Source organism: Theropithecus gelada, chromosome 18 (genome assembly GCF_003255815.1).
Source record: "Theropithecus gelada isolate Dixy chromosome 18, Tgel_1.0, whole genome shotgun sequence".
Classification (NCBI taxonomy): Eukaryota; Metazoa; Chordata; class Mammalia; order Primates; family Cercopithecidae; genus Theropithecus; species Theropithecus gelada.
Genome location: NC_037686.1, coordinates 58,618,154 through 58,637,875, shown reverse-complemented (window position 1 = coordinate 58,637,875; position 19,722 = coordinate 58,618,154). Strand labels below are relative to the sequence as shown.

Sequence of the window (19,722 nt, the reverse complement as noted above, 5' to 3'; positions counted from 1 at the left end):
GCCCCTTTGGTCAAATAAGTGGAATTGAGGGCATTTGGTTTTTTAGTTCTTTAGATTGGTTTTTAAAACACTGAATGTTTGCACAAGAAAGATGTGGGGGAACTACTAATGGAATGTTCAGTGTGCACAAACTGGCTTTAAAGAGTGTGAAATGAAAAAATGGAAATGTTTATTAGTCTTTTTTAATTTTCAAAAATAAATCAATATTTTAGTGCATAGAATGAATAAAATGTATTTGAATATTTTTAATGGGCAACAACTTTATAATTTACAAAATATAAAAAGTAATTCTTAGAAAAAACACTAATACCTAAACACAATTAGTAATTGTCTAGTATTGAAAATGTGAATGAAAGAAAAATCTTACTATATTTAAGACATGGTAGTCAAAACTTGCATTACTTAGAAGTAATGCAAATATATGATGGCTTCTATTTCTTCTCAATACCCTTATAATCCATATTGCTGAATCAAAATTATGTCTCTAATGAAATGTAAATTTGGAAGAATGAAGTAAGATAATTATTTGCTTTAGAAATATTTGAAAAAAGTCATTTTAAAGACGTATTTTATACTGTCAGGAAAAGTTATTACACTTGTATCACTTAAGAAAACAACTTACTTCGAGGAAAGCGAGGTGGGTTATCGTTGACGTCCGTTAGGGTCACAGTGACTGATGTAGTTCCTGACAGTCCTCCATTTTGACCAACCATATCCTTTGCCTGAATAACAAGCAAATACTGGTCTTTAGCCTCTCTATCCATGTTTGGAAGGGCAGTCTTGATGACTCCTGTAAAATTTCAAATCCCAGTAAAACCCATCATGAATCACTGCATTTATACTAACAAAGAATACTGATACAAGTAGTAAGTCGCTCTTGAGTTGTTGCCTTTTGTTGTTTCGTTTGTTTACAAGTAATTTTACTGTTTATTAAAGACCAAAGGAATATGATAGTTTTACACAATGTTACAAAACAGAGAAAACGTTATTAACGTGGTTTTCTCAATACTGAATAAAGAAGATTATCTTTAGGTTTCAGGGAAAAGTGGTTAAGAAAATAACAATTTATAAATAAATAAAATGGCCTTTTACCTAAAATAATGGACAATCACCTGTACAAGTACAAAGCAATGAACTCGTCCTTTTCTTCCATCTCAACAACTTATAAAAATGCATAACCACTTATTATCAGTTTTCAAGTTAAATAATATTCTTACTATCCTTAGCAACAAAACTTTTGTTTAAATCTGAGCACACTAGCTCTCAAACACAAACATACACATACATCAGCAACAGATCTGTATTTTAAGCATTCAGATTACACTTATTTGAGAAGTCCAGGTTGCTTATTTATTTTTTGACATTACTCATTTATTCTCTTACACGAACTGTAGTTGGATGCTATTGTCACGGTAATCCAGGCTCACTTTACGTAACACTTTCAATGAATCCTTATGTGTGTCTATATATTTTATAATTGATCTTTGAAATATTACAATAAAAATGAAAAAAAAATCATATACAAATTAGGTCCAGGTGAAGTATCTAATACATATTCTTCTTAGAGCCATAATGATTTTATGGATTTTTCATGTTTGCTCTTCAATACTTCTGTTAACTCTAATTTATAACAAAGCAAATATTGACTTCCCTAATACTGTCACCAAACATAAACAATCTTTGTGTGAGAGTTCTGGGACATATCTCCACCTTTTCTTTTCTGTTTTTTTGTTTGTTTGTTTGTTATTTTTTTTTTTTTTGCTGTTAATCATCTTTATTTCTGTAACCCTTTTTTAAAAAATTGAGCATTACTTATTTTGAACATGACCAACACATATTTCATTTATATGAAAAATATTAATAAAATGAGTTATTTTTAGAAAGGAAGTCCCACTTACTTTTATGTTTTTTAAAAAAATTTGATTCATCTCTCATTTTTCCTTCTAATATCAATATGTGTGTTATCGTCTGTGCATATTTATTGTGATAGAGAGAAGTCTATAACCCCTCAACTAATCAGTAAGGAAAACACTGCAGCCTCATCCTCTCAAGGGTTTGCTTAGCGGAATTATTTTTGAAAAGAAATATAGCATCGTTAAGATCGAAGTCTGGTAGTCAACGTTTCTCACTTATTTTTCACACATCTAATTGTCTCTTTATAAGTGAGCCTATAAATAACACCTTTCCAAGGCAGAAATCATCACAAAGTTTGCAAATCAATGCAGGTAGGAAAGGTAATTTCCAAATGCCTCAACTATTGAACATATTTTTGACAAGAATAACATAATTGGGAAAAGTTGATTTGAAATAAGAACGCCCACTACTAATAGATTTCTACTTGTAAGGCATTTGCTCGCTTTTACTTTTAAGTAAAAACTGTCTAAATTTGGAAAAGCATTCTCATACATTGGATTTCATTTGTGTTTTGTCATGTATTATATAATTGTATATATAAATACACGCACAGACAGAAAATTGTTAATATCATATTACTGAACTAGTAAAGTCTAGTCTTGACCAACTGGATACCTCTAACTCTGTGAGATTTTCATGCTTAATAATAATCAATAATTTTAAGTCACATAGGCTTAGCAAAAAAAAAAAAAAAAAAAAGGAATTCTATCTGTGGGCTCTTTGGAAAAGACATTGGCTCATATTTTAGGCTTTGTGAATAATAATTTTTCTATAACTACATCATCTGATACCATAACTCAGAACTTTTCATTTATTTATAATCCATGTTCACAAAAAGCATTGTGCATGTGAAACATAAACTTATATTGCTATTGTTCAAAGTTGTTTTTAAGTATAGGAAAAAAATCTGATGATCCAATATCCTATCAGCCTCAGATGATTTTTTTAATGCATATTCAGCTACTATTGAATCTTTTTAAAAATTTGGTATATGTACCTCATGTAACAGATGATAGCCATTTCTGAAATCTTCCGCACTTTAGGGAAGGAATGGAACACAGGTTCTGCATACTCAGGCTTCAAATTACCCTCAGGAGTCTAGACAACTGCATGAACCCAAGGATTAATAAACAGGGACTGGGGAGATTCACACTGTGAGGGCTCAACCCTTTAGGTTTGTTCTCACTAAAACTAAATAAACGTTTTTGGATATCACTTTGACTGGACTACCATTCCAAGGGGAATCTCAATATTGCAAAATCGGCTTCCTCAGGGATCTTATTAACTGAGGAAGTACCTTCTCACAGCAACCAGGATCTGGGTCATCTGCACTTCCAACTCCCAAAGCCCTTCATGCCTCCTTCTCTCTCCATTACAGCCTTTATTGTCTGTAGCTATTCCAAGAATTCTAAAACCATACAATTAGACTTTAAAGAAACTGGTTTCCTTATGGTTTTTATGTACTTAATAATATATATCAAGAGGTAAGTGATACCAAACAGTCAAGCCCCCAAATTGGGACTTAGCCCAGGAGGTTCTTGGCTTTGCCCAAGAAAGAATTCAAGGGTAATCCAGTGGGTTTTGGATAGCAACTTTTATTAAATGGTACTGCTGTTTGTGGAGCAGTGCTAACTCATAGTCAATGTGCCCAAACTCTGCAATCTATGGTCTCTTGGCAAAGTTATTTATACTTATGTAAACCCAATTTCAATTACATGCAAATTAAGGAGTGGGTCAATGGAAATTGAGGGGTAGATTATTTAGAAATTTCTAGGAAAAAGGGAAGTAACTTCCAGGTCATTGCAACAGAGACGGGTGGTAACTTTCAAGTTGTTGCCATAGTATTTATAAACTGTCATGGCACTGGTGGGAGTGTCTTATGCCAATGAGCAATGAGTGCAGCTAGGACTGCTTGTGTTGACATCTGCTGGTTCCTGCCAGTTTCTTCACTTTATCCTGTCTGAACCAGATCCTGTTTTGGTCAACAAGGTTGTGACCAGAAAATAAGTCCTGCTGGTCTCCTACCTCATAAGGACCATGAATGAACTAAAGCCATTTGGTATGGCCACCACCAAAATGGAGCCGCCAATGAAGGCAGCACCATTGAGATATGGACAGGAGAATGACGCAACAGCAAAAAAATAATTTCAAATACATGTAGTTTGGCTGTTTGCTTTGCTTTTGTTCTAACAGAACTAATTGGATATCATGTTAGCTCTCTTGGTAACTCCTTTAAAGATAATTATTTTTGTGTGATTATTCCCTAGTGAATGAGAATAATAGAAATAACTGGTAATGAACTGAATATGTATTTATGTAATCAGTTTCTGTCAATATGTATTCTTAGTATTTAAAATATCTCAGTGATGCTTGTGACTAATATTAACTTATTCTGTTTTACATTATATCAATGAGTGCTATGTTACATGATGTTTAGAAATATAGTACATATTCAGGAAAAAAAAAATCCAATACGATGTTTTGCTAATGAAGACACAATTGAATATTTTAATGCAATGTGATCAGCTGTTATGCTATCTCCCCCATGCACATTCTGACTGGATAACAATGATCACTTCTGTAAATTTATTCTGAGTCCTAACTGCCACCTTCTTTCCCTTGGACAGCTCCTGTTGGAGCAATTCACCAATTATAATAAACTCAACTCATTCTGTAACATATTGATAACTATTGAAATTAAAAAAGAAAAAACTCGAAACCTTGTAGCATACAAAGTTAACTAAAAGTAAATTAGAAATAAAATGGAGAATGGGATGTATAAACATCCTTAAGTACGTGCATCTTTGAGACTTGAATTGCATTGTGAAGATAAATGTACCACTTTATATTTTAAAAATATTATGAGTGCAATACATTGTGTAGTCTTGTGTTACATATTTGTAGAATTACAGAGACGAATACAGATTGGGGTCAAGCAACACTCTTTCTTGCAAATGTAGACACTGAGGCAAGAAGAAACAGATCCTGAACAAAGCAGTTTCAAGTTAAAAAAGATATTCATGATGCTTGAAAGTTAAATTTCAAAGGAACTTAGAAACTGAAATGAGCACAAATGTTTCAGGCTTGCTTTCTATTTTTAAAAATATCCTTTGATGATAATCGTTTAAATACTGGAATACAAATTATAAATGAATTTCATATAATAGGCAATAAAATCAAGTATGGCACCTTTATTACAGACATTTATCAGTAAATCAAATATGAAAGAAATGCACAGCCCTGGCTATGCAGAAACTATGTTACTGATTAGCTGAGAAAACTCTTGGGAGGAGGAACCTATTTATAAAACAAAATCACAAAAGTTTTTGGATGCTCATTTTGTTTTACACTTAAGATAAAAATCTGCTAATGAGTTTCTATTTCTTCCTAATTTTGTGCCTAAGCTCTGTATTATTTGACTTGTCTATCTGTAGTGTAGATACGAAAGAGCTATAAAAAGATGGAGAAGAGCCAACAACAGTGAAGTAGTAAAGTTGGAAGCTTCTGGAACATCAAAGAATTCCAGTGCTGGCAGCAAATGAAGAGTCATTGAGGAAAGGACTCTTTTTGCAACCTGTGGGGGATGTTCTCAGCAAGCTTTCAAAAGAGACAGCACTCTTGCATAGAATGAGAACCGGGAGTGTGTGAAGGGTGTAGTTGGAAGGGGTCACTTGTTATGGCAATACCCTTTACATAAAATTATGATGTAATAGGTATGCATGCAACACATAATGCAGTCACCACGTAATCATACTTCTTATGTCTAAAAAAAGAAGTCCTAAATGACAAATGATGTTTAACACTCAATTCATTTTCCACGGCTTGCTTCATGGTCAGGTGAGCTGTACCATCATTCTTACCCTGTACTTAGTTTAAAGCTCTGCTGCTGATGTCCTCAAATCCTTAATCATTTAAGAATAAAGGACCTGCATGTTCATTTTAAGTTACGAATTAGGTAGCCAGTCCTCCCATATATCACATAGACCCAAAAAAGTTATCTGTTTGCTTGCAGGTTACAAAATAAATAGATATACCTTAGAATGATCTTAAGTATGTTTAATGGAATAAATGTAATGTCCGTAATCCCCTAGTAAGTTTGTGGACACTATGAAGATAGGTGTTGAGAAGTTTGAAGGGAATGTGCTTTACCTTGTTTCCAGTGTCATGCTACCTTGCTTGTTAAAGTCAACCGTCAACACTGGGTTTTGCAACTACTCACATTCTAGCTTGGGGGAAGGAGAAATTGATGCAGAAAATACAGTTTCCCTCTGGTCATTCAGCCTGTAAATAGTGCTATAGATGAAAATTTGTGCTCTGAGATTTTAGTCATGTTATTTTCTTAGAAATTGAGAAGAAGAAATTTATAGAAATACACCTAACAGTGATGGCTTGTGCCTATGGTTACATAATTTTTATTTAGCATAATTTCAATATTTTTCCTGTCAAAATTTTACTTTCTGACCCAAAACCCTCAGATTTGAAGGAGAAATAATGTTATTTCTCACATATAAATGAATCAGACAGACATCAGGAAAGGAAGACTAACAAGACTAAGTGAACCTTGATTTACAATTCCCCATGCCCTTTAGGTCTGAAAACTTCCCATTTCTGTCAGAAAAACATGTAATTTATTTTTTCTCACAAGAAATGTACTCTACGTATTATAAATTAGCAGAGAGGACAAAGATGCCCAGAATATCTCTGCATTAATGACCATGTAAAAAGAAGTTCCAGTGATTACCATAGTTACAGTATTAAAAAAAACTAAACTAAACTTTCCTCTTCTCTTGAAACACACAATCCCTTCAACTCTGAAATTAAAATCAGGTTTGAAGTATTAATAATGTAATCCTATGACATATACCATTGTCTAGTTGATCAACCGGTAAGGCTTTATCTCCATAGTGTTACATGGAAATCCTGTTATTCTGCTGCAAAGCCAAAATCACAAGCCAATCATTAGTAGCAGCAAAATATTTAATCCTTGAACTTAATACACGCTATTTTTGGACAAGTTATATAAGGCAGGAGTGTATGATTGTGAGCAAATTGTCAGGAACTTGTCAATGTCTTTTTAGGTTGTCAAGAGTAGGCATAGAAGGGAAGAGGTGGGTGTTTGAATTTAGGTTTCTCAGATCTATCATCCAGTCAAACAGAAGCACGCTTTCCACATTCACAGGATTCATATCATAAATCAAATACTTTCATTTACTTCTCCTTTAATACTTGCTTAATCATGACTGTTTCTTCCTTATTAGACTTTCCATGTGGTTTCCAAGCCCCATCTCTACACTGGTATAAAATATGCATTCCATCTCTATGAAAGCTCTAATGAATGAGCTAAGATTGAATTTACTTCTCTGTTCATGCACATTACAATGGTCATTCCCAAAAGGTGTTCATGAGAATAAATTAATATTGCCCTTTTTATAAATATGAAAAACAAGATCAATGACATTAAAATATTCATTTAGGATTACAGGTACTGATGAATATTCATAATCATAAATTTATATATTTGAATAATTCTAACTCCATGATAAAGGCAAAATTATTTTTAAAAAGAGAAAACATGGATTTTCACAGTGATTAAAAAAATCAGTGTTATTCACACCCGCCTGTGTGAATCAGTAATATTCACACCCACCCGCCCTTCCCTACACACACAGGACCAGAAAAACTGAATACATTAAAATATCAATTAATAACCAAGATAACAATGTCCCATGGTATAGTCTTAATGTAAACGGTTTCAGCTTAAAAGCAAAACAGAACAAACCAACTACATATTCTATCCATACCACTTTTCAACCCAGTACAAATTGTTCCCCCAAATTAAAAAATAGATATATTTAGTTTCGCTTTTGATTTGGCAGATCATCACCCTAACTGTTATGTTTAAACTTATTTCCCTGAGAAAAGTACCATCTGGAAGAATAAACTGAAACTACCACCTATTATATTACATGGCAGAGTGGTTTCTGTTTGAGATGTAAAGATTACCATGTATAATTTCCTGTGTGAATGAAAACACAAAACAAAACACAAGTAAAACTCTGAGGTAAAGTATCAAAATTTCCTTAAGCATTCAGGAGATAGAAACTGAAATACTTTTGAATATATAGCATTATTTTTCATTTTGTTAAGACACTGATGACTAAAATAAAATATTTTAAATGGTGATAAATCCTCAATAATATGACGCTTACCAAAGTAGACATATTGGGAGAAGCAGAATAAAATAGTATGTTATTAGTGTCAACTATATTTAGAAATAATCATATTAATTGTAAGAAACAAACAAATTATGACTCTACAAGAATGTCACATTTCAATTTTTACCTGTCTTTGGCTCCACTGAGAAGTATGGCTGTCCTTGTAGAATACTGTAGACCACTCTGGCACTGTTGCCATACGTAGGATCATCAGCATCTGTCGCTGTCACTTGTACCACTGAGGTCCCTAGACGCCAATCCCAAAACCACTGAATTAAAAACTTCCAAATACCACAAAACAAAATAACTTACAAAATGTTACTGATTCCACATTAAGCTTATTTGAAATTTTTCATTTATCTTTTTCAAGGCACATAAAAAAATTGATACCGTATTATTTTAAAATAAACCAGCTCCAAAGAGATGATAGATATTAACAAAACCCTTGAAATATTTAAGGGATAAGAAAATATTCTGGCAAAAAAAAAAAAAAATACCATCGATGATGCACATTAGGCTGGGATATACTCCGAATCGGATGGGACTGAAACTTTAGGTGTCTCATCCATTGGGTTCAGGTAATATATTTTCATCAAGAGCAGCTTCTATAAGACTCAATCACTGTCTAGAAAACAGCATGATAACAGCATCTTGGACACTTGAATCATTGCAGGTACAAAAATGTCATGGTTAAGATGATCCAGATAGAAACCAAAATGTCATTAACTGGCAAAGAATATTTGATGCACCTAACTGGATATTAGGTGGCTACCCTATCTCCTTGGGATTTTTTAAAATTTTCTCTGCCAACTGATTTAAAAACAAAACAGGAAATGAAAATTTAAACCAAACCTCTTGTAAAAGAGGAAAGCCACGGCAACTTTAAAAATTGCATAGATAGGTTTTTGGTTGTTACATATGATGTACAACATATGATGTTACATATGAAATGTTGTATTCTTTCTTCATTTACTATGTATTCACACATTCAATATGGAAAGCATTTCTTCTGATCTGTTATTTTTTTCCATTTGGAATGTAATCTTTAAAATATCAGAAAGACTCATGTTTGCTTAGTTTATATATTTAGTTATATACTATTATTTAGTAAATATCCTGTCTTTTAAATATGGAACAGGTCCCTTTCTTCATGTATTCTTTAAGGTCCTAGTTTGTTTCAAATAATTTCCTGAATATGACATTTTAAAGCTAACATATTTTTAGATTGATTTCTATGTAAATATCTCTTTCAAAATGCCTTAAGCAAGTCATTAATGTCCACTTTGCTATAAATCCACTTTATTTTCTATATATCTTTCATTGCCAATTCCATTTTCTTTAAAATTATGTGGAAATTATGAAAGTTAAGTGTACAGTACTATTCTTTAAACCATAAAGTTTTTATTTATTTTATTTTATATTTTGAGACGGAGTTTCACTCTTCTGCCCAGGTTGGAGTGCAATGGCACAGTCTCGGCTCACCGTAACCTCTGCCTCCCGGGTTCAAGTGATTCTGCTGCTTCAGCCTCCTGAGTAGCTGGAATTACAGGCATATGCCACCATGCCCAGCTAATTTTGTATTTTTAATAGAGACGGGGTTTCTCCATGTTGGTCAGGCTGGTCTCGAACTCCCGACTTCAGGTTATCCGCCTGCCTCAGCCTCCCAAAGTGCTGGGATTCCAGGTGTGAGCCACCACACCCAGCCTGAAGTTTTTTATTTTATGGACTTAGATGATTGTGCCCTGCAGATGTCTGGTGGGTCCAAGATGGTAAATAATGAGTATTTTTAAATCTTTTTTAAGAATTAAATTTTGAATATTTTAAATGTTATAATAAATTACATTGATGTTCTCTCTTTCCTCTATATGTATCAGCTTTACAATATTTATTTTGGTAATATGCCTAAGTATGATTTTGCTACTTCATTTTAAAAGAAAGAAAACAATTTTAAACCAAATAATAAAAACTAAACTTCAGTAAGTTTGGCTGTGAACAATAATACTTTTTTTTCCTGAAAAGTTCATTATCTCATTTAACACATATAGACACACAAACCAGATAACACACACACATATTTACAAATAAATTTAAACTTGCCATGCCTGTCTATGTTCTTCTGGCAATAAACAAAATATCCTAAAGGCTTACTAGTGTGTTTAAAATTTTGGGATTAGTTAACATCTAATAAAAAAAGATCCCTGGATATTAAACACTGAAAACCTGCATGATCTATATCATACTATTTGATGGTTATTATACTTGGTTAGACTTAAGCACTTTGATTAACTGTAGTGTTTGATAAACTGTAAGTCCATACAACATATGTTATGTAGTTTAGGTATTCCATGTTCTATGTCCCAATTTTTATATTAACTTAATTGTCTGAATCGGTGTCAGATAAACTCTGAAGACATCTGAAAATAATTTTCTAAGAAAGTTCTGAACCCATTTGAATCAGCCAAGTAAATAACTTAAATATAAATTATTTAAACACTGTGATATGGGCCAGGTGCAGTGGCTCACGCCTGTAATCCCAGCACTTTGGGAGACTGAGTCGGGCAGATCGTGAGGTCAAGAGATCGAGATCATCCTGGCCAACATGGTGAAACCCCATTTCTACTAAAAATACAAAAATTAGCTGGGCGTGGTGGTGCACACCTGTAGTCCCAGCTACTTAGGAGGCAAGAGAATCTCTTGAACCTGGGAGGCGGAAGTTGCAGTGAGTCGAGATCATGCCACTGCATTCCAGTCTGTAAACACAGTGAGACTCTGTATCAAAAGAAAAAAGAAAAAGAAAAGAAAAAATAAAGAAAAGAAAAAAAAGGTATTGTGACATGAAATAGCATGACTATTAATGACTATTATGCACACTTAAATAACATAAGTTATTTGACTTATAACATACATTAAGTATGCATAATAGTCATGCTGTTTCATGTCAGAGTACCATCAAAATCAAAACGACAATGCACTATCAGATTTTTCTTTTCTTTTTTTTTTTTTGAGATGGAGTCTTGCTCTGCCTGCCAGGCAGGAGTGCAGTGGCGAGATCTCAGCTCACTGAAATCACTGCTTCCCGGGTTCACACCATTCTCCTGCCTCAGCCTCCCGAGTAGCTGGGACTACAGGTGCCCGCCACCACGTCCAGCTAATTTTTTGTATTTTTAGTAGAGACGGGGTTTCACTGTGTTAGCCAGGATGGTCTCGATCCCCTGACCTCGTGATCTGCCCGTCTCTGCCTCCCAAAGTGCTGGGATTGCAGGCATGAGCCACCGTGCCCGGCCACTATTAGCTTCTAAAACAAAAAGTTCACATATACCTATATAAAATTTGCATATCTATATTCTATGTGGGAAAGGAAAACACTGGCAAGCCAATGAAGAACAACCAAAATGTCCATGAGAACTAGGAGTATGAAGTTGAATTAAATTGCTCAAACACATCTCAAAAATTCCTGATTTACCAAACATTACTAATTTGGGGAGGAAGATGTGCCCTTTCTTTTTTCTAAAATCTCCAATATTTTGTAACAGTTACTGTTGCTGCTGCTCTTGTTGGTAAGCAAGAACAGCAGAAAGCACTTGGAAGGTGTGGATGGTAGTGAGGAAGAGTGAACACACCTGTTTGGTCACAGAAATGCTAGCAATGCTTACATATGTGCTAATTATAGTAAGATCATGCCACTATGGTTCAAATTCTTCCTGGCCACAAACATTGATTCTTCTGTCTCTTTGTCATTTGGCATTTGCCTAGCAGCTAGAGGCATGGTGGTGCCCCAAATAATTTCCCCTCTCTCTTCTAATAGGAACAGAAATTTAGGGCCACTAGACTGCGATCCCTTTAAGAGCACACATTATACACATCTTTGCAACCCCACTCCTCAGGGTCGTAGGTATGTTGATTGTATGATTGGATGAATGAAATGACCTTTAAAAAAAATAAATCACATTGGTTAAAATGTCCATGTATTAAAATACAAGTTCCATTATTATTTTAAATAAACTTCCTATTTCAATATTAAAAACAGCAGGAAATTAATATATAAATCAATCCATCTCTCACCCAGTCTCGTAACTTTTTAATTTTTTTTGTAAGATTGCCTACGCTTAAATTACATGCTGGCTGTAAACTATTCCAAAAGTACTTGAATAAATGAAATTTAAAAGAGAATTTCTATTATTCGATATAAATAAAGTACACACTAGAAGTACTTTACTTGCTGTCTTTCTAGTAATGGTGCAATGACAAAAGGCCTTTGAACAAAAAAGCCTTCATTTTGTAAAATATATATCTCCAAATGGGTATCTCCTTACCATTGCTATAAATTCACTATAAATTTTCATTCATTTAAGTTTTTGGATAATTTTTTTTTAATTAATGGTGGCATGGACGCATGGCAGGGAACAACACACACTGGGGCCTGTTGAAGGGTTGGGTGAGGAGGGAGAGCATCAGGAAGAGTAATTTAGGGATGCTGGGCTTAATACTTAGGTGATGCGATAATCTGTGCAGCAAACCACCATGGCACACGTTTACCTATCTAACCTGCACATCTGCACATATATCCCTGAACTTAAAATTTTGAAATAATCAGTGGTGGCATGTGGATGGCCATTTGTAGGTTCAATTATACTCATTACAATTAAACAGATCAGCCGATCCAAATATTAGCCTGGCTAGCCATCAATGGCCTTCTTGATACACTGGCCATAGAGAGATGTTTAGAACAATGAATCAATATCTTAATATCATGGAAAGAAAAGTAAAAGATCATCACTGGCCTGTGTCTGGAAGAATTCTATTTGTTAACCTCTGAGGCATCACTGTAATCATTTAAAAATATAAATAAATATCAAGTTAAAAAAATGTAAGATTAAAGTAATTTCCTGAAAACACTGAAATAGCTGTACAAAAACAATTTCCTAATTTTCCATACAAATAAATAAATAAGTGAAGTTAATGGATACTGGCTACCAACATGTCTCAAACGTTTCCCTCACCCTAACTGACAATTGCTACGTACATACAGTCTATTCAGTACTTAAGGATGATTTAACTTTAAATAAAAAACTCCCCAAATCAGCCACAGGCTACAAAGCAGATTGTTCTTTACTTACCCACAGGAGACATTTCTGGAACTCCTGCCGTGTATGGGCCATCCAAAAATTTGGGTTCGTTGTCGTTGATATCTTGAATTTTGATGACAAACTCCGACTCGGGCTCCACGGGTTTGTTGGTGAGCCTGTCCAGAGCTTGAGCTCGGAGTGTGTAGTAGGCCTGCTCCTCACGATCCAGTCTCTTGGTGGCATGAATATCCCCAGTGTTCTCATCAATAATGAAAATGGAACTTGCCCCTTCGCCTGACAAGATGTATTTGATGGAACCATCTCCTTTATCAACATCAGAGTGAAGCTGGTGAAAAATTCATGTGAGATGAGATTAACTTACAAGAGAGTCAGCGATACGGAGATATGTAAAAATAATTCTTATGTCAGGTAGGAGTACACGAAATTTTATTGTTCTTGGAAAGATAAGCTGAATGCTTATTGTGAACAGCGGAAAGGCTATGAGAATGTGTCAGCTTGTACTTGTGAGCAAGACAATTTCATTTCTTCCTGTAAACAGTCACATTTCCAAAGGTATCTTATATCAGTCCCAAAGTTGGGAACTGATTGTAGTGTTATTTTTTATTTGATCTGTCCTTGCCAGTTTTAGCCATCTTCTTTGAACAGAGCAGGCATTCAGTAAACATGTATAATTGATTGATTTGATCTACTCCAAGCAAAGAAACTTTCTATAGGACATTTGTAAATCTAGTTCCAACATACCATTTAATACGCTTAGAAACCCCCATATTATTTAAGGGTGCCCTTCTCTCCCTCCTTCCTGCCCTGTCCCCACTCACACTCCTTTCTGTGATTAACGAGTATGGCTGGATGTCCAGTCTCTAAATCTGTCTCCAAATCCTGTTCTGTATTTTAAAAATTGGAGCTGAAAAAAAAATGACACAGCTCTCTCAAGTAGGAATTTTAAATCAATACACGCATGGGACTTCAGCTAAACCCTTTCTTGAAATACCAAGAACTGCATTCGACTTGCATGATGAAGCACAGCATCAGCAGCACAGCAGTCCCTCCAGATTTGCGTTTCACATCTGGAGCTGTCCCTGCTGTATGTCAGAACATTATGCTGAACACAGGAACCTCAGGAAACTCACACGTAATTACACATTTTCCTGAACTTCATAACCTGAGAAACGCGCTACTCAATCCGTCATTTCAACAATCTTTCACCCCCTATAACTGCCATCATTCTGGGCTTTGGTTAATATGAATGTAAAATCCAATTTACCAAATAATAAAGCTTTTCGCTGCCCTTCAGAACTACGTTTGCATTTTTTAAAAGACAAGGTGCTAAAGAGATATAAAATATGAAAAAAAAAAAAACACCGAGGAAAGTATGGACACAGTACATTTTCATCCTTCCCTGGTAGCTGTTGAGGACATAGCTTTTTGTACCTTGAATTTCTGTAAATGATTGTTTTACTCACTGTAACAGCTGTGTTTATCCTCTGCTTACAAGTACTTGAATACCTGATTTATCTTTTGGTTTCGATAGGACTACATAATACAAAAAGTAAATTTCTGGCACCAGTTATAATTTAATTTTTTTCAGTGTGAATTATCTAGTGGATCCTAAGCCATATGTTTATTCAGTGTATGGAAAAGGTGTGTTCTTCAACTATTGTGAATTATTTAACTTTCTTAAGTCATTTTTAGGGTTATGATTATATATGTAACTCCCTCTAATTTATAATACAAAGGGTGAAATATGAGAATTATTATAGTTTTAATTATTAAGAACTTCCTAGATGTCAGTCACTATGCTTAACATTCTTTTTTTTTAACAAAACAATACTTTTATTTTAGGTTCGGAGGTACATGTGAAGGTTTGTTACATGGGTAAAACATTATTTACATAGTAACTCATTCAATATTCACATTTGCCCTTAATCCTACTAACAACTGAGGAAACTGAGGTAGAAAAAGGCTAAGAACCTTGCCTGAAGTGGCCCAGCCAACTCTGGCAGACGCAGGATTATGAAAACCGGCAGGCTGGTCTAAAGCCCACATCCCCACTCCCTATAATGAGATCCAGCCTCCAGGATAGGAACTGTTGTGCTGTGTGCTAGGGTCTTCAAGAGTTGATGCAAAGGGGAATGTGAGGAAAGAAGGGAATATGCAACCAACCCCACCTGATCACCCCCCAAATCTTCAAAAAGCTCAGTGCTTCGAGTGGTTTCCATCTGTACGTTTTATGACTTACCAACAGGGTCCCTTCTTGCCATTACACAACAATAAACTCCACCACACTCAGTAGCACATAGCGAAAAACTTGACTCCCAAGACAAATGCAGATGATGGATGAAAACAAGTTGTTTTTAAAACAAGCTTCCAGTCCCTGGGCCGTTTAAATGCTCAATGCTGCTCTCCTAAGGCTCCCTCACCCTCATCTGTGTTCCCATGGGGCGGCAGCTGGTGGCAACTTATCTACACGTTACTGCTGACAGTGGCGTGCAATGTTAGAACATCCAGAAGACCACAAGAAATATCAATTATACATGAGTCATGTCTTTAATCAAAGCTTTTTTACACTGAAATCACATGAATGATTTTCATTTACAGAACAAACCCTTATGATTCATTTACCTAATTCCTACCAGCTGATCACTGTTTTCGTGGCATGGTGCTACAGTGTCCCTGTGGCATTCCAAGTATGAGAAACAAAACAAATCTAGCCGGGCGCGGTGGCTCAAGCCTGTAATCCCAGCACTTTGGGAGGCTGAGACGGGCGGATCACGAGGTCAGAAGATCGAGACCATCCTGGCTAACACGGTGAAACCCCGTCTCTACTTAAAATACAAAAAAATTGGCCGGGAGAGGTGGCGGCGCCTGTAGTCCCAGCTACTCGGGAGGCTGAGGCAGGAGAATGGCCTGAACCCGGGAGGCGGAGCTTGCAGTGAGCGGAGATCGCGCCACTGTACTCCAGCCTGGGTGACAGAGCGAGACTCCGTCTCAAAAAAAAAAAAAAAATCTATTTTCAAGAAAAATCACACAGTAAGTCCTGACTGTGAACTTCAACCTGAGCTCTGACGCCGCATTTTATTAAACATTATGGGGTTGTCAGTTTTTCTCCATTACTGACAGCATCAGAACTTAAAAAAGTTTCATACTGCTGGATTCTCCAATCATTCAACAATCAAATTCTTCCTCTTCTACTACCTTCCTGTGCCCCACCCATGCCCCACCACCCCCAGCCCCGCACACATCCTGTTTCAGGAGCCCTAAACTTTACTATTCTTCCCATCGCTGACAATTTTCTCCCAGCTGGTACCATCACTAGGCTTCTAACCACTGCCAAAATTCACAAGCAGAAAATTGCTTGGAGCCTATATTCAGTGTCTTTGCAAAGTTACTGTAAGCATCTGTGGTTAAAAGGGACCAACTTTGAATTGTTAAAATGGGTACATAATTATCTGAGGCATTCAGACATTTAATCTGTGAGACTTTGTGCATTTTACTAATCCTAATAGGTGGAGTGAAACCCACACTCTTAGTAAAAAACTCCTCTCTTTGATGAAAAAGAATGCTCAGCAAAGAAGAAAAATGTTCTCAAGTGTAGAAATAGCAAATCACGTTCTTAAGTTGACAAGTGTCTATGCAGGCAGGTGCACGCTCACGGACACACACACATACACACACACACACACACATGCATGGACACATGCATGGACACCTTTGAGAATAACTATAACAACCCGAACAGAAAAATGTTACTCTCCGCTGTGAAAACCTTTGACCAAGAAAAAAACAAACTATGATCCTATAAAATGGTAAATAAGTACATAAGCAAAAGAAACAATGCAACCAAAGACAAGTATTTGTGCTCTATTTGGGGGCAGAACAGCGAATCACCTAAGTCTATTCTACTCACAAATACCCTTGCAAATGTGAACTTGAGATTAGCCTAAACAATAATAAAAAAAATATTAATAAGCAGATAAAATTCACCTTTACTGCCTGGGTTCCTAAATCATTTTCAAAGTATTTGTTTTGACTTCAAAGTAACTATTTACAGATTTTATTTTTTCAAATGAGCACAAAACATGAGAGGCATAGAAGCTTAGTTGAATCTAGCTCATGATAAGGCAACAGATAAGTTGAGGAGGAGGTACGATTATGTAAATCCTGTGTCATTATGTCAGCATTATGTATTAATATGTAAGAAATATCAGACTCTCATAAACTACATAGACCATGAATGCAAATTACATTTTACATGTACCCTAAAATATATCTGTGAATAATCCATTAATGTTCCATCAGGCCCTGCTTCATTGAGCACCCCCCACCATGAGTCTATTGTATCCGAGCCCTTTTTCATTCATTCTGAACTATAATCCTAGTTCAGAATCATCAAACCTTTCACTTGGGCTATTGCAAAACATCTCAATTATTTTTTAATTTAATAACTCACATTGTCTAGGCTGTCAGAATCAAATTATTTCCTCTAAAACATATATTAAATTCTATCACACCCCTCATTAAATATGTTTTTGTCCACAAGAGTATCTTTATTGATAAGTGCTGAAAGATAACACTGAGATATCATAAGATATCATATTTGCACAACAATGTTAGCTCTGAAGGACTTTCATGATGGATCAGCCCCTGGGCATGGCCTGGAGCTTCCCGATGGTCCAGCCAATTGTGGCTGATTATTCCAGGAAGCATCTATTGCTATGTTTATGCTCATTTTAGAGCCTATGGAAAGTACATCTGTGCTATTTCAAAGTGTATGGAACATTTACTGGGCTGACTCTTGATCCTCCTTCTTTGGCCTTTTCAGCATGCTCACCAAATATATTTAATTGCTTCCCATGGTCTATGGATTTAATCGAAAATTCTAGGCATGAGTCCCAATCCGATTCCATTCTATCTCCCTGGCCTTGTTTTTCCACCACATCTCACAGTGTAGTCTATGGTCCAAGCGTGCTGGACTAGTTCTCACTGCCTGAGCATAGCAAGCATTTCCCATGCTTCCCAACACACCCACTCACAGACATCCAATTCAGCTCGATGCAAGTTCCCTTTTTCTGAAGTTTTACAACTGTCCTGTTTATTTCCCATAGTTTCTTATTTCAATTTCTATGATAGAATTCATTTAATTCTGCTTTATATTGAAAATCTAGTTATTTTTATATTCAACTTCAATTTATAAACTCCTTAAGAACTAAGTTCTTTTTATCACTATGTGATAAACAGACTTAATAAAGTCTGTTGTATTAAATTTGGTAAATTTATAATCCACTTTGTAAAATAGCAGTATTTGTTTTATTTCAATTTCTGTCCTTGTAAGTTTTAATAGCTTTTTAAAGAAAAACAAAACAAAACAAAACAAAAAACATCCTATATCTCTGGTTTGTTCTCCATAATCCTCTGAACCACTTAGATGGAGTTCAGATGCCTTGCTTTGTTGCTCATGGTAACACTTAGTGTATGATTTTGTACTTTCACACTTACATGTTTTTGTTCCCCAGGAGACGGAGCCCTGGTAGAAACAGGCATCTTTCTTATTCCTGTTTCCTCAGCTTTTATACAGTAGTTCTCTCTCCCTTTTTTTCTCTCTCTCATAAATACACAGACATACACACATGCACGTGTGTTAAGGGAGGGTTGAAACCCACTTGCACGTCCTTGGGTGCCAGAATATCCATTACCTTCATTAAATTTTTATCCACCTTATTTTTAAATTTAAGATTGTAGAGACCAAAACTAAAAGAGCAACGCACTGATGTTCTGGTGATCTTTTTACATCTATATAACCAGATTACACTTGATATGAACTACCCGGTCTACCACTTTCAATTTATCTGCTTAAATAAAAGTCTGAAAATGGAAAACATCCTCTATTTAGGAGATGAAGGTAAAAAAAAAAAATCAATTCAGTTTATTAATCAACTTTTCTTTCCTCTAGTACTTCTTAAATTCTGCTTGTTATTTGATCTTACTGATGATCTTGTCTTTACCACCTAAAGCTTAGCCATGTAAAATGGAGACAAATATATCCACACTTGAACCTGCATAATTGTGACCAGTACTTGAGATGATACAGTGGACTAGGATTCATAAAGGTAAATTATTGTAATGTTAGAGTTGCACTTTTTGATGTCTTTGCCTTTGAAAAAAATACTAAATTTTCATGCCACAGAAAGACCATCTACAAACATAAGGTGAAATTTTATGAAAGAGATAATATGTATTGTGAAAGCTTTAACATTAATAAATGAAACTAGAAACAAAAGCCTCTGTGATGCTCACTGACTTATTTACAATAAGGATGACAATAATTGCAGCTTTGTATTAAATGTTTCCTTATAATGAACGTTGGAATAAGAAAAAATACATTGTAATATAAATAAAACACATACTGGTGCTATTGCATTTGTGTCAAAAAAATGAAGTAATGCTAGCAAAGTAAAAAATGTGTTTTTCAGAGCAGTAAGTTAATCAATCTGAGAGTGATTTGTATT

General features: G+C 35.2%; 1 protein-coding gene across 3 annotated transcripts in view; it reads right to left on the bottom strand.

Moving 5' to 3' along the window:
* CDH7 (cadherin 7) overlaps nucleotides 1-19,722 on the bottom strand; it is a 131,697-nt gene that overhangs the window by 62,846 nt on the left and 49,129 nt on the right. For all 3 annotated transcript variants that reach the window (XM_025365415.1, XM_025365414.1, XM_025365413.1), the window contains exons 3-5: nucleotides 13,247-13,541; nucleotides 8,257-8,376; nucleotides 623-790 (exon numbers count right to left, since the gene is read on the bottom strand). In XM_025365415.1, coding sequence (XP_025221200.1) covers nucleotides 623-790; nucleotides 8,257-8,376; nucleotides 13,247-13,541 — 583 coding nt within the window. The remainder of the gene's footprint in view (nucleotides 1-622; nucleotides 791-8,256; nucleotides 8,377-13,246; nucleotides 13,542-19,722) is intronic.